We start from the raw sequence: 13,418 nt of genomic DNA, 5'->3' as shown, positions 1-13,418 counted from the left end.
AATTTCTTGGGAATGATAATACATGCGTATCAACAGATCTAGTGGTGGTGATAGTGGCAATGAGCATTTAAACGTGATAGGAGAGACATATGAACTAACATGAGAAGACATGGCTGATGACTCACCTAACGGACTTGATATTTCGGGAAAGATTCGCTGTGGAAGTACAAATCCATGATTTCGCAGCGCTGTTAGTTTTAAATTTTAATGATGCGCTACGAAAATGCCTAATCATGATGCGCTGCGAAACTGCTTAATCATGATTGCGCTGCGAAACTGCCGAATCATGATTGCGCTGCGAAACTGCTGAATTGGAATTGTGCTACGAAATTACTAAAAGACACAGTGGCTTACATAAGACACAGAGGTGGCTAAAAAACAATGATGGGTAGAGGAGAACCAATGGGAGTTGAGAATGCCTTGAGTTAAAAACTTTTTAAAACTCCAAATCCTAAGGGAAGAAAATTAAAAGTCAATTAAACTAACACAGACCTTTGTCATCGAGCTAGGATAGAAAGTTATATGCATCAAATTTTTAGTTCTAAGTGATAACACAAGGATTGTTGACGGGAAATAGGTACAATAACTACAAAGGTTTTGTTTGAACATTACACATTCAAATTGTGATTTATATACCCTCTATCCGCTGATAGGGAACATAGGTACGTGGAATGGTACTCTAGTCAATTCATTTTTTGTCTTTGGTTCTCATGTAATTTTTGGATTGTGGTCCACATAGATATTACAAACCTTGACAGGTTACAAAAAAAAGGATATGGAAGTTGTTGGTTCTTTTGAGGAATTTTTGAATGAGGGTTTTAACATTGGTCTTCCCGAGAACAAGGTAAACAACCTTACATTCCACAACCCACCTCTTTTCAAACCTTAGAGTTTTATGAGGCTTCTCGAAAGAATTGTTGTTGAGCCCTTTTCTATTCACATGTAGTTGGAGCATGATGTACCGTTAAATGGAAAGATGGTCAAGTGAAGAACCTAGACCTATATCCTACCTAGCATGCCCAAGTTCCAAAGTTCCATTTATGGTTCTTGTCTATAGTTTTGTAGTTATAAATACAAATGCAACTTTTTTGTCTCTCGGCTTGGGAGGAACAACTATCTGGTAAATTCATAGCTGTAATTTTAATTTTAGTTTTATTTGAATATAGATTATATATACAAAAGGCAGCTATGATGACCCACCATCATTATGTTTCCATCACTACAATTGTTCTTTCCATACCTAGAACTGTGTATAATATTACGCAAGTAGAAAATGACTTCAATGGTTGTTTTAGATCCTTTCTCTTGTTGTGAAATTTGAGAGCTTGCTAAAAGAAAGCAACCAATGTGCTAGCCATCATATTGTTCATGAACTAATATTATTTTATTTAGCTTATCTTATGTCATCTACTACCTATATTTGATCTACCAAATATTTTATATTGGAACTTGAAGGACCATCTTCAAATATTAAGAGGCAAACTATGTTGGAAAGTTTATAGAATGTGTTAATTTGGCATAATGCAAGTGTTTTTTCTTTATCTTCTACTTTATAAAGGAATTTTGTTTACTATTTTTTCTCTTCAATGATTCTTTATATGTCACAATGCTTATCAAATTTATGCCTTACAACATTTCCTTTGCAACATCTAGTGTAGTTACTAGTTATAGAACGTTTAATGTTTCAAGTAGTTTGGTGTTAAGCATGAACATATAACATGTTATTGATATCAATGTTTTTAGAATCATAACCATTCATGTACATAACATACATCAAAACTCTATTTTTTAATCTAAAAATATTTAAGTAATTAGGTTGAAATTATTGAGGAGAGAAAATGTCATAACTATTATTCACTATTTGAGCGGAATAAACACATGGTAAAGGGAAAAAAAAAAACAAAAATGTTTTAGCATAAATTATAAACCTAGCAATCATGGAATTAACATCTAGAATGCACACCATTCTATCCTCTCAATCCCAAACACTACCCATCCTTTGAAGGCATGTATAATCCACACCTTCACCCTTTTGGAGATCCAATGATAATGGAGTTAACAAGTGAGCACTTTAACCTCCCTCATTATCCACCCTCCACAATGGTGGAGGTGTGCATTCACCCACTATATTTCATAGGTTCAATGTGGCTATTTCTACATTTATGCAACTTTGTGAGGTGAAAGTATCAATTTCTGCATTCCAAAGATATTTTCAAGGTGGAAGTATACACTTTTCCATTGACAAGCATGATGTAATTAAAAAATGTACACATCACATCTTTATTTTCAAGGTTGGTAGATGTTAAATCCTCACTACTATTGCTCACAAGAGGTTAAATGCCTCCACCACCCATACTTTGAGAGTTAGATTTTAAATTTTCCAATAAAATTTCTAAATAAATAATTTTCATAATATCTTGCTAACAATGTTGTTGAATACTTTATGATACATGCAACACTCTCTAATTGACATTTTTGATCTTAATATTTTCTATAGGATTTTAACTTGAAGAACTTGAAAAGATAAATTAATAAAAAAGAGCTTTGTAATTTTGAAATATTTTTAATTACTAATAATAAAGAATAAATTTGCATAATTAAAAGAATATATATCTTTAAATATTTTCATAATAAAATAATAACATAATAAAATATTATATTTAATTTTACAATTAAAATAAAATATTTTTTATATAGTTATTTATAAAAATAAAAAATATATAAATTACACATTCAAACACATGCTCTACTATTATAATTTTGAAACACTAGTTATTATATTTTAAATGCTAAGACACCCATTCTCATTTAATATGTATATTAACATTGTAATCTTGATATACTAAGTTATCAGCTTTAAATTTCAGGTAATAAATGTATATATTAGAATCACGACATTTGAATACCAAGGATGGAACTTGAGAATGGTAAAAGTCTAAACTTCTTTTCTCAATAATTATTTTGAACACTTTTTGAGTTAGAAACTTTTGACATTATAACCTTGGTATACTAATCTCCTAACATAGTTAACAAAGTGATTTACATTATAATTCTGAAAATGTGTTTTACATACATTCTTTCGATACATACATCTACCATTGTCATTTTATAATATTTTGTTGACAAATCTATTGATACAAGGAAAATGGAATTTATTAATAGCTAATAAATACATTTAATATGTATATTAACATTGTCACTTTGACATACTAAGCTCTTATCTTTAAATTTCAGGTAATAAATGTATATATTGAAATCCCAACATTTGAATACTAAGGCTAGAGGTTGAGAATGATAAAAGTCCAAGTTTCTTTTCTCAATAATTTTTTTGAACACTTTTTCATTTGGAAATGCTTAAGTATAATTTTGGATATTCTAACCTTAGAATACTAACCTCTTAAAATAGTTAATGTAGTGATTTACATTATAATTTGGAATACTAACTGAAAAGGTGTTTTACATACATGCTTTCTACATATACATCTACTAGTGTTATTTTATAATATTTGGTTGACAAATCCATTAATATAAAGAAAATAGAATTTATTAATAGTTAATAAATACATTTAATATTTATACTAACATTGCAACTATGACATAATAAGTTCTTATCTTTATATTTCAGGTAATAAATGTATATATTGGAATAACAACATTTGAATACCAATTTTGGAAATTGACAATGATAAAATTTCACCCTTATTTTCGCAATAATTTTTTGGAACACTTTTTTATTAGAAATGCTCATTTGAGTATAACTTTCGAATACTAACCTCCTAAAATAAGTAATGTAGTGATTTACGTCATAGTTTAGAATACTAACTCAAAAGGTGTTTTATATATATGCTTTCTACACATACATCTAACATTATTATTTTATAATATTTCATTGACAAATCTATCAATATAAGGAAAATATAAATTATTAAAAGTTGATAAATATTTTTTTAATGAGTGTATCTAAATTTTGTTAATATTTTCCATATTAACTTCTTCTATCGCATTGAATTTTCATAAAAATGAAATTTGATAGTGAAAAAGAATTTTCATTTTGAAAAAATTTCAAGTCTAAACAATAAATTAACACACTTATTGACATTAAAAATTATTTATAATTAAATTTAAAATAAAATATATATTAATTTATTTAAAAACTAAAATATATATTAATTTATTTAAAAACTAAAATATAATGTAGTATAATAAAATAGTTATTTATAAAAGATAATAAACATATACCATATATATCCAACCACATTCGTGAATATAATAATTCTATAAAGTTTTTTATTATAAACAATACATTTTCATAAACATTAAAGTAAGAACGAAAAATAATAGCGAAGGAAAAAAAATTTATTTAAAATTTTTATAATTAATATATATAGCAAATGCATTAATATAAGATTATAAACTTTTTTAGCAAAAAAAAATAGGGGAATGCACATTATTTTTGTACTCACGGGTGAAAAGGTAAGATTACTAGTTAGGAATTTTAAGAAAAGATTTATCTATGCAAAGGCTTAGTGTGACCTAGACTAGTGTGATCTCCAAGTGATTTTGATGGCTTAGATGACTTAGATGGCTATAAGTTAGGCTTACCAATCATATCAAAATTCACATTACCTAATAAATAAACAAAAATTTGAAACATAGTTATTATATTTTAAACATTAATAAATCAATTTTCCTTTCCCCTAGATGGGCATTTTACAACCCAGAATGTTAGGTCTCTAATAAAATAAAAATAGTAAAAAATAATGAGAAAACAAAACAAAAGTAAAAATAATGATATAGATAAAAAACTACAATATAATTCAACCCATAGTATCAAAAATTATACACCAATTTTTTTAATATTTATTTTAATTGAATATTTGTAAGATAAATATTTAAAGGAAATTCATACCTTATGGATATATTAAAATCTTTAAAAACAAATATTTCCGTATCAAAGTTGTAATATTTGAAAATATTAATTTGATAGAGTTTTATTACAAATTTTGTTATCATACCATGTGAAATACATCACTAGATCTAATATCAATATTAAATAATAATACTATTATTATTAAATTTTATATTAATATTAATATATTATCATTCTAGATTCATCCAATTCAAGTTCTGTTATGCCCCCAGAGGGATAATACCTTTCAAGGTGTAAATGTTTTCTCAAATTCGACACTCCAGAAAAGTGGTCTAACACCCTAGGGATTTTATTCCTCTCCACTCATAATAGATCAGGGGTTAGATGAATCTCCGCTGAATTTGAAAATGTCAATAAATTTAACTTTGAAATGTTAAATGATTATCTTTGAAACGGAACTAAAATAATATTTTTATTTGATATTTAAATAGACATTATAGCTTCTAAAAATATTATATATAGATGTGTATTTCACTGAGATGATGATCACCAGTTAGTAATGGTGAAGTCAAGTGATACAAAACTTGAAGATAAAGTTTTTTAGCCTGAAGATAAAGTTTTTTAGTATTGTTATAGTTGTCGCCGATTATAAGCTCATCTCTCTTCCATTTCCTTTGAGCCAAGAATCTTAACCATCATTGAAAGTAATCAAGGCCATCTTTATAGGTATAAGGGGCCAAAGGAAACAAACTATGAATATAAAAAACCTATTGAGAGCTTGTTTCCTTTTGTCCATTACCAGATCCATCGAGCAAAAGAAAAAAAGAGAGAAAGAAACCTGCAGTGCATAAAAATGTTGTAGGTACTTTAGTAATTTCTTGTTCAAAATTATGTTCTTGATGATTTTAATATATTTCCTGTTTCTTATGCATAGATCATGAGATTGTGAGTATATCTTGTGGCTGATTTCAATATGTTTTTTTTGTCGCTGAATGTTTTACTACAGAATGGAAACCAACAATGCTGCAGTGGTCCCATGTGAAACAACATGCAATGGGAATAATCACTTCAACTGAAACTACGGAAGAGTTTAAGGAAAGATCATGTAATGCGGAAAGGTTTAAGGAAACATAATGTTTTATTGGTTTAAACTTTAATGGCACAAAGAGAGGGGAGCGCTTATGGCACAGAGGAGGGAACACAATCATCAAAAAGTTTCATACAAAGATGTATGTGATAAGCATAAACACCCAACCCTATTTTTTTTTCTCCTAATTTTATCTAAAATCCCGGTGTGGATCAGATCTCTTTTAAAAGGTTAGTATATTTAAAATAATAATATATTTTTCTGCTTATGGCACAGAGGAGGGAACACAATCATCAAAAAGTTTCATACAAAGATGTATGTGATAAGCATAAACACCAAACCCTATTTTCTTTCTCCTAATTTTATCTAAAATTCCGAGGTAGATCGGATCTCTTTTATAAGGTTAGTATATTTAAAATAATAATATATTTTTCTGTTGTCATAACCATATAGTTGATTTCTTAGATTGGAACCAGAGATCGAATCAGAAGCAAGGGACGGTAATATAGTAATAGCTACCGTTAAAAAAAATTCAAATGTATTTAATCTACTCGGAGGAGCTAGTTTCTATGAAAGTTGATATTGGTTTTACTGATGCGTATTTAATATTAGAAGAATTTTTTTGACCACAAGTAAATTTTCAAATGAGTGTATTTGATCCTGAGTAGATTTTCAAATGACTGTATTTATATTAATTTGGTAAACTAAGTAACTTAGAATGAATGTCCATTTCAACGCTGGTAAACTAATATGTTTACTTAATATAACCATATCTTCATGTTGTAACCTTATATTTATTGGTATTAGCATGTGCATTTCAAAAATAATTTTGAAATGATATTTTTGGATGCATTATATTATATTTTTAACTCTAAAATATAATCTGATGACTTGAAAATATCATATCTGAATTGGGTACATCACATAACCTTCAACCAAATATTTTATGTTTTTGGAAATTAATATATATATATAAATAAAGAAAGTAATAGAATTGATTTTAATAATTATTCTCTATTCAACAAATTCAAAAATATGTTGATCACTTAATTGTGTTTATTATATATATATATATATATATACTTTTGGAGCTTACTTATTAGATTAAGAAAGTAGAGGAGAATTGATCTTATAACTTTCCATTAAAAAAATTATAACAAAATTCTTAAATGTTTAATCAATTAAATTAACCTTTAAAATAATATATATTTAAAATTTTCTCTCTAAATATTATAATAAAAATTATTAACTGGTATACTTAATCAGAATAGTTATAGTTAAAAGAGAATTCAAATCAGAATAGAATAGTTATAGTTAATGGGAGCTGCTTCTTAGGAAACTCGTGGTTGATGGAATTACATGATCGTTAAACATTGGTTTGGTTGACCAGTGATGGGTAGCCAATATTAAAAGAAATTTTTTTGCACCATTATAAATAGTATATTTTCAAATGAATGCATTTAGGGTAAGCTCGATAACCTAAAGTGAATGTTGACTCAATAACCTAATGAATATCACGTCCCACGCGGGTAAACTCAGAACATTTCACTTAATATAGCCCTATCCGATTGTGTAACCGCTTACATCTATTGGGTTAGCATCTGTTTTCAAAATATAATAATATTTTAAGTTTGATATCATACTTCCCAATCCATTACATTGATATAGTCAGATCCCAGTGTTGTAACCGCTAACATTTATTGGGTCAGCATCGCTTTTCAAAATATAATAATATTTTAAGTTTGATATGATACTTTCCAATTTCTTACATTAGGATTATAACTCATATCAAAATTAGACACATATCTTTAGTTTTAAAAACATTTTACTTATTTTAAATTTTTGGTGTTTTTCGTAATGAGGTAATGTAATATTTTTATTTATTTTTTAAATTAAGTGATACAATTGATTTTCAATAAATTAAAAAAAGGAATATATATATATATATATATATATATATATAATTTTATTTTATTTTTCAAACTTATTGAAAAATCATTTGAGTGATTTACGTTTACTGAATAGATCATTGTTCACTAAAAGCCTAGAGATTTGAAGAGAATTGACCATATGAGTCGGTATTAAAAAGATTCTCTAATACTAAATTAATTGAACTAACTATTAATCTAGTTTAAGTTTAAAATTATGTCTACAAAATTTATAATATAATTCATTAAAAATATATATATAAAAAAATCTAAAATATCACAATTAAAAATTTTATTATTATTTATTATTATTATTATTATTATTATATATCTAATAATTAAAAATCAAATTTTACTTTTTCTTGGTGTAAATTTTTACTTTAATTAAACATTATTATATATAGAAAACTGAAAAAGTAGTAACTATGTAGCTTTTTAAAGTAAATGTAAAATTTAATATAACTTTGTAGCTTTAAAATAAATATAAATTAAATATTCATTAATATGAAAGATTACATATGTAGATGCTTTGCGCATATGCCTTGATTCACTGTTTCTCTGTACATTTTGCTCAAAATTGCATATCTATGCTATTTTGTTTTTTGTTCAGATTTCTCTGTAGGCTATATAGATTTTTGATGCCATTTATTTATATGTTATTATTACTTGAAAATATATTTTTAGGATTTTAAAATAAATAATAAGAATCGGGATTTTATGTATTTTAGATTTTCTTTTTAATATCAAGATGTGACTAATTAAACATATATAAGTAAAATTAATATGGAATTTGTTTCCTACCATGATAGTAAAAAAAGAAAACCTAAAGGAAACATAAGGTCTTTATGCTAATAGACTTTTCCCAAAAATTGTGCCCACAAATAATAGTTTAATGCTCAAAAGATACTTGAAAGGTTTTATAATTAATCTCTACTAAATAAAAATCTCAAAAATTTTGATTCAATCACTCAAATAGATAAAAAAAAATTATATAATCTTGTTCCTTGCCATTCTTGGGCATCCCATAAGTGATAATACATACATTTCTATATTGTTATTGTCTAGAACATCTAAATAGTAATTGCTATTGTCAATGCTCTAATTGGCAACTATGAGAATTTAATAAGTCGTTATCATATTTTGAATTTTTTTATTTTGAGCTATATGCATTTAGAAGGATTCTGTGAAGTTTAGATCACATTGTATTGAAAATGTTAGATGATATATGAATATTTCATTATTTTAACTAGATTGGAAAAAGTTAGGTCTTTGAACAATAAATATAATTAGTGAATAATATTTTTTTTACATTCCAAATAATTCTCTTGTAACAAAATTTACTCCACTTTCTAGAAGTCAACAATGAAAAAGGTTAGAGTTTCTATCAATAAATTTGAAGTTTCTACACATGTTCAACTTTGATTAAATATTTAATAAAAAAATTTATTTAAAATCTGGAACAATTGGATGTATATGATTCAATATTGCACTCATTTAAATTATGGTAAAACTTTCTTCATGCCTAAATGTTTTGTTGAATCCCTATCACATTGGTAGCCACAAACGTTCCACTTCTTACAAGCTTAAATTATTTACTAAAAATACATTCCCATTGAAAGCTTCTTTTTATTAACATTATAAGGTGTACAAAATGTATGGCTTCTAATAGAACATTGCTTTGAAAGACATATTAAATATTGTACATATGACAAGAACTTTTGATACCTTCCTTATTTTAGAATGTGAGAACTTTGCAACTATCAAATATGATCATAATTTTAAAAATTTGTCTCACTTGATGATGATGATGATGATGATGATGATGATGATGATGATGATGATGATGATGATGATGATGATGATGATGATGATGATGATGATGATGATGATGATGATGATGATGATGATGATGATGATGATGATGATGATGATGATGATGATGACGACGACGACGACGACGACGACGACGACGACGACGACGACGACGACGACGACGACGACGACGACGACGACGACGACGACGACGACGACGACGACGACGGTGGTTAAAGTCCGCTGAGACCAAATAATGATCTATCGGACCTAAAAAGATTTAAGATTTTATTCCTATGCTCAAAAAGCTTGGACAGAAGCCTCCCGAGTTCACTATAATTTTGGCATTGTAAAAGGCTAGGAAGGTCAGTATTCTAACAAAGGTTGTGAAATTGAGATCTAATGTGGTTGTATGCAGGGCACTCTAAGAGGAAGTGGTTTTCATCCTCGATGCTCCTATTCTCACAAATATGGCAGATCCTTTCCATCCATGGTGTTTTAGGAACTGCCCAACAGCCAGTTTCACTATGGATCTCATGAGAATTCGTTCTAATCTTTGTTATATTAGTTTTCTTCTTTGAGCTAGTTAAAATAGAGAGATACTTTTGATCTTCAAGGGTGGGGTTGATGACCTTTTTATAATAACTTAATTTTCTTTTAGACGCTAAATCTTTCTCACACCACAATTTTTCTTTGAACTTAGAAGTAACAATATCTTTAATGTTATTTATGTTTTGCAAAGCATCATTCTCATTGATCTCCCAATAGTTTAACCAGGCCCTTGTGTCCTTATGCCATCCTCGGTTAAGCCTTAGGTGGTTTTGGCTGGAATTTAAAGCTAGCTTAGGAAGTCTATGATTGTCTATGTTATTGAGCTTGTGCTTGTACAACAGAAACCTGAGCATAGCCAGGCTCTCAATAGGAAAAAGACCTCCTTCTATAAGGAGAATAGGATAGGGTGTATTACTTTTAATTTTCAGGTTATAAGTTATAAAACGCTTCCAGATTTGTTCAATCTTTCTCCATGATTCTCTGGAGATGCTGTAGCCCCAAACTTCACAGCCATATAAGATAACAGGACTGACTAAAGTTTCAAAGAGGAACTTCTTTTTATCCCACATTACGAGGTTTACAATTAAATGAAAACAATATTAGTTTGAAGTTTGGATATATATATATATATATATATATATATATATATATATATATATATATATATATATATATATATATATATATATATCATATGTTTTAAATTATGTTTCAAATTTTATTGTTATAAGAATTTAGTTAAATTTTAGATTTTTGGTGTCAAATTTCCTACTAAATTATCATTTTGCATGGTATTTTATTCAATAAATTTAGGTAACACTTTGTAAATTAGGCCACACTTTTTAATGTTTTTCATTTAAATCTTTTTTTAATAGTATTAGAATTTACAAACTTAACATTAAAATCTTTTTTTAATAGTATTAGAATTTACAAACTTGAAAATGAAAATTAATATTAATAAAGTATAAAAAATAAATTACAATAATACTTCCAATATTTTTATCTAGAAAATCTTTTGTTTTTTAAAGAATTAATTTTGACAACATAATAACATTAATAATGCCAAAAACATTATATATAAACAAATATCTATGTATAAAACAAAAGAATTAATTTTGACAACATAATAACATTAATAATGCCAAAAACATTATATATAAACAAATATCTATGTATAAAATTTATTCTCAAGACTGTATTCCAAAATTAGAATGAAATCACTACTAAATTAATATTGATTTATTATATATTTATACATTAAATTTTAGTCTTTGAAATTTTTTAAAAATTACATCTAAAAAAATAATAACTAATATTTAAATTTATAAATAATATGCTATTTTCTATATTAACTCTAAGGACATCTTCAACTTCACTTTTAAATACTAAACTCTGATGATTTTTTATTTGAAATATCAATAGTATTTTTGAAATACAAGATTTTATCTTTGAAACGCAAATGAGGTAATCCACCTTTTTAATACTGAACTCTGATAATTATAATAACAAATATTTAAATTTATAAATAATACCTTAGTTTATATATTAACTATACGGCATCTTCAACATCACTTTTAAATACTAAACTCTGATGATTTTTGATTTGAAATATTAATAGTATTTTTGAAATACAAAATTTTATCTTTGAAACGGAAACGAGGTAATCCACCTTTTAAATAAACTCTGATAATTTTGAATTTGAAATATTAATAGTAATTTTTGAAATACCAGATTTTATCTTTGAAACGCAAACGAAGGAATCCACCTTTTAAAATACTGAATCCAATTGTTCACATTATCACCATGGAATACTAAGTGGTCAAAGCGTTAATACAGTGACTTCCGTTCTAATCGGGAATTTACCTTCAAACAATTATATATATATATATATGTTTGTTTGTTTGACATGCATCGTCACCTCCACTTCATTGGTTTCATTTCATTGCCAGATCCGTTGCTCGAAGGAAAAGGGAACTGAAAGAAAGAGGAAAAGTCATGGACAAAAACATTGCAGGTATTGTTTTAATTTCTCTCTTCATTTATATTTTCTCGACTATCTAAATATGTTTCCTGTTTTTCATATAGAATTTGTCGTATTTCATGTTTTACTTATTTCGCCTGCCCTGTTTTTTATATTGCAGAGAACAGCAGCAGTGAAAGCGCGAGTACAAGATGGAAACCAACACTGCAGCAAAAGGACATACTGAAAGATATTTACAGAAGTGGCATGCAGTCGCCGCCGGACGAGGAGATAGAGAGAATTACTTCCCTTCTGAAGAACTACGGAACAGTTGAATGGAGAAACGTCAAAAACTGGTTTCAAAACTTCAAAGCCAGAGAACGCAAACGGGAATTGGAAACACGGCTCTCGCTGGGTGGAGCGGAGGGTATGTCCTAGAATCATTGAATTTTATTATTTTTTCTTTCTTCCTTTTGTTTTCATCTAATACTTTTGCAACTTTCTTTCAGCTAATGTCAGGGGCACAACTCTCTCCATCCCAAAACTGGCCACGACCGCGTCCTCTTCAAATGTAAGAACAATTACAATATTTTCCGTTGAGATCACATGCAGAGAATCTTGAGAACCATATTACTAACATTTTCTGTACAATATATGTATGTAGATTGGAATTGGAGATCAAGCGGACCCAGCCAATATCCAGAGTCCACGGAGGGTAATATCCAACGTTGACCCAGCGAAGAGCTCACTATCGACGGATACGTTGGAGCTGTTTCCACTCAAACCCGACGGTCGTGGATTGGGACTTGGACGCGCACGAAAATCTAGGTTTTAGCGGACGGGCAAGAATCTGGGTTGCGGCTCGGGCAAGCATCTGCGTTGCCCGCCAACTTTCATAAATCTGTTTTGACTTTTGAGTTTTTTCGAATTTACTTGTGTTCCGATAAGATGTTTGAATTGTGAACTCCTCCCGAGGATTAGGATTTCTATTATATAACAACTTGCATGTTGGTGAGTCACATTTATTATTTATTTAATATTTGGTTATTAAACAATTTCTTTTATTTGTGGAAATTTACATGGCCAAAAGTTGGAAGGAAATGTCAGTGTATTTTTCAATGTATTAATAGTGTGAATTTTCCACCATCCAAACATATTTTTAGTTTTATATTTTAATAAAATAAAAACATAGTGAATATTATCATTGTT

The 13,418-nt window shown here is 27.9% G+C and overlaps 1 protein-coding gene across 1 annotated transcript; it reads left to right on the top strand.

Moving 5' to 3' along the window:
- Window positions 1-12,244: 12,244 nt before the first annotated feature.
- Window positions 12,245-13,044, top strand: LOC149266183 (WUSCHEL-related homeobox 4-like). The gene is made up of 4 exons (XM_089407430.1): window positions 12,245-12,263; window positions 12,391-12,636; window positions 12,719-12,780; window positions 12,874-13,044. The coding sequence occupies exons 1-4, from the start codon at window positions 12,245-12,247 to the stop codon at window positions 13,042-13,044; spliced, it is 498 nt and encodes a 165-aa protein (XP_089263556.1).
- Window positions 13,045-13,418: the final 374 nt, after the last annotated feature.

Source organism: Pinus tabuliformis, chromosome 6 (genome assembly GCF_031772625.1).
Source record: "Pinus tabuliformis cultivar Carrire ecotype Pingquan chromosome 6, CPIR1, whole genome shotgun sequence".
In the NCBI taxonomy this organism is placed as follows: Eukaryota; Viridiplantae; Streptophyta; class Pinopsida; order Pinales; family Pinaceae; genus Pinus; species Pinus tabuliformis.
This window is presented reverse-complemented; position numbering and strand designations above follow the sequence as displayed.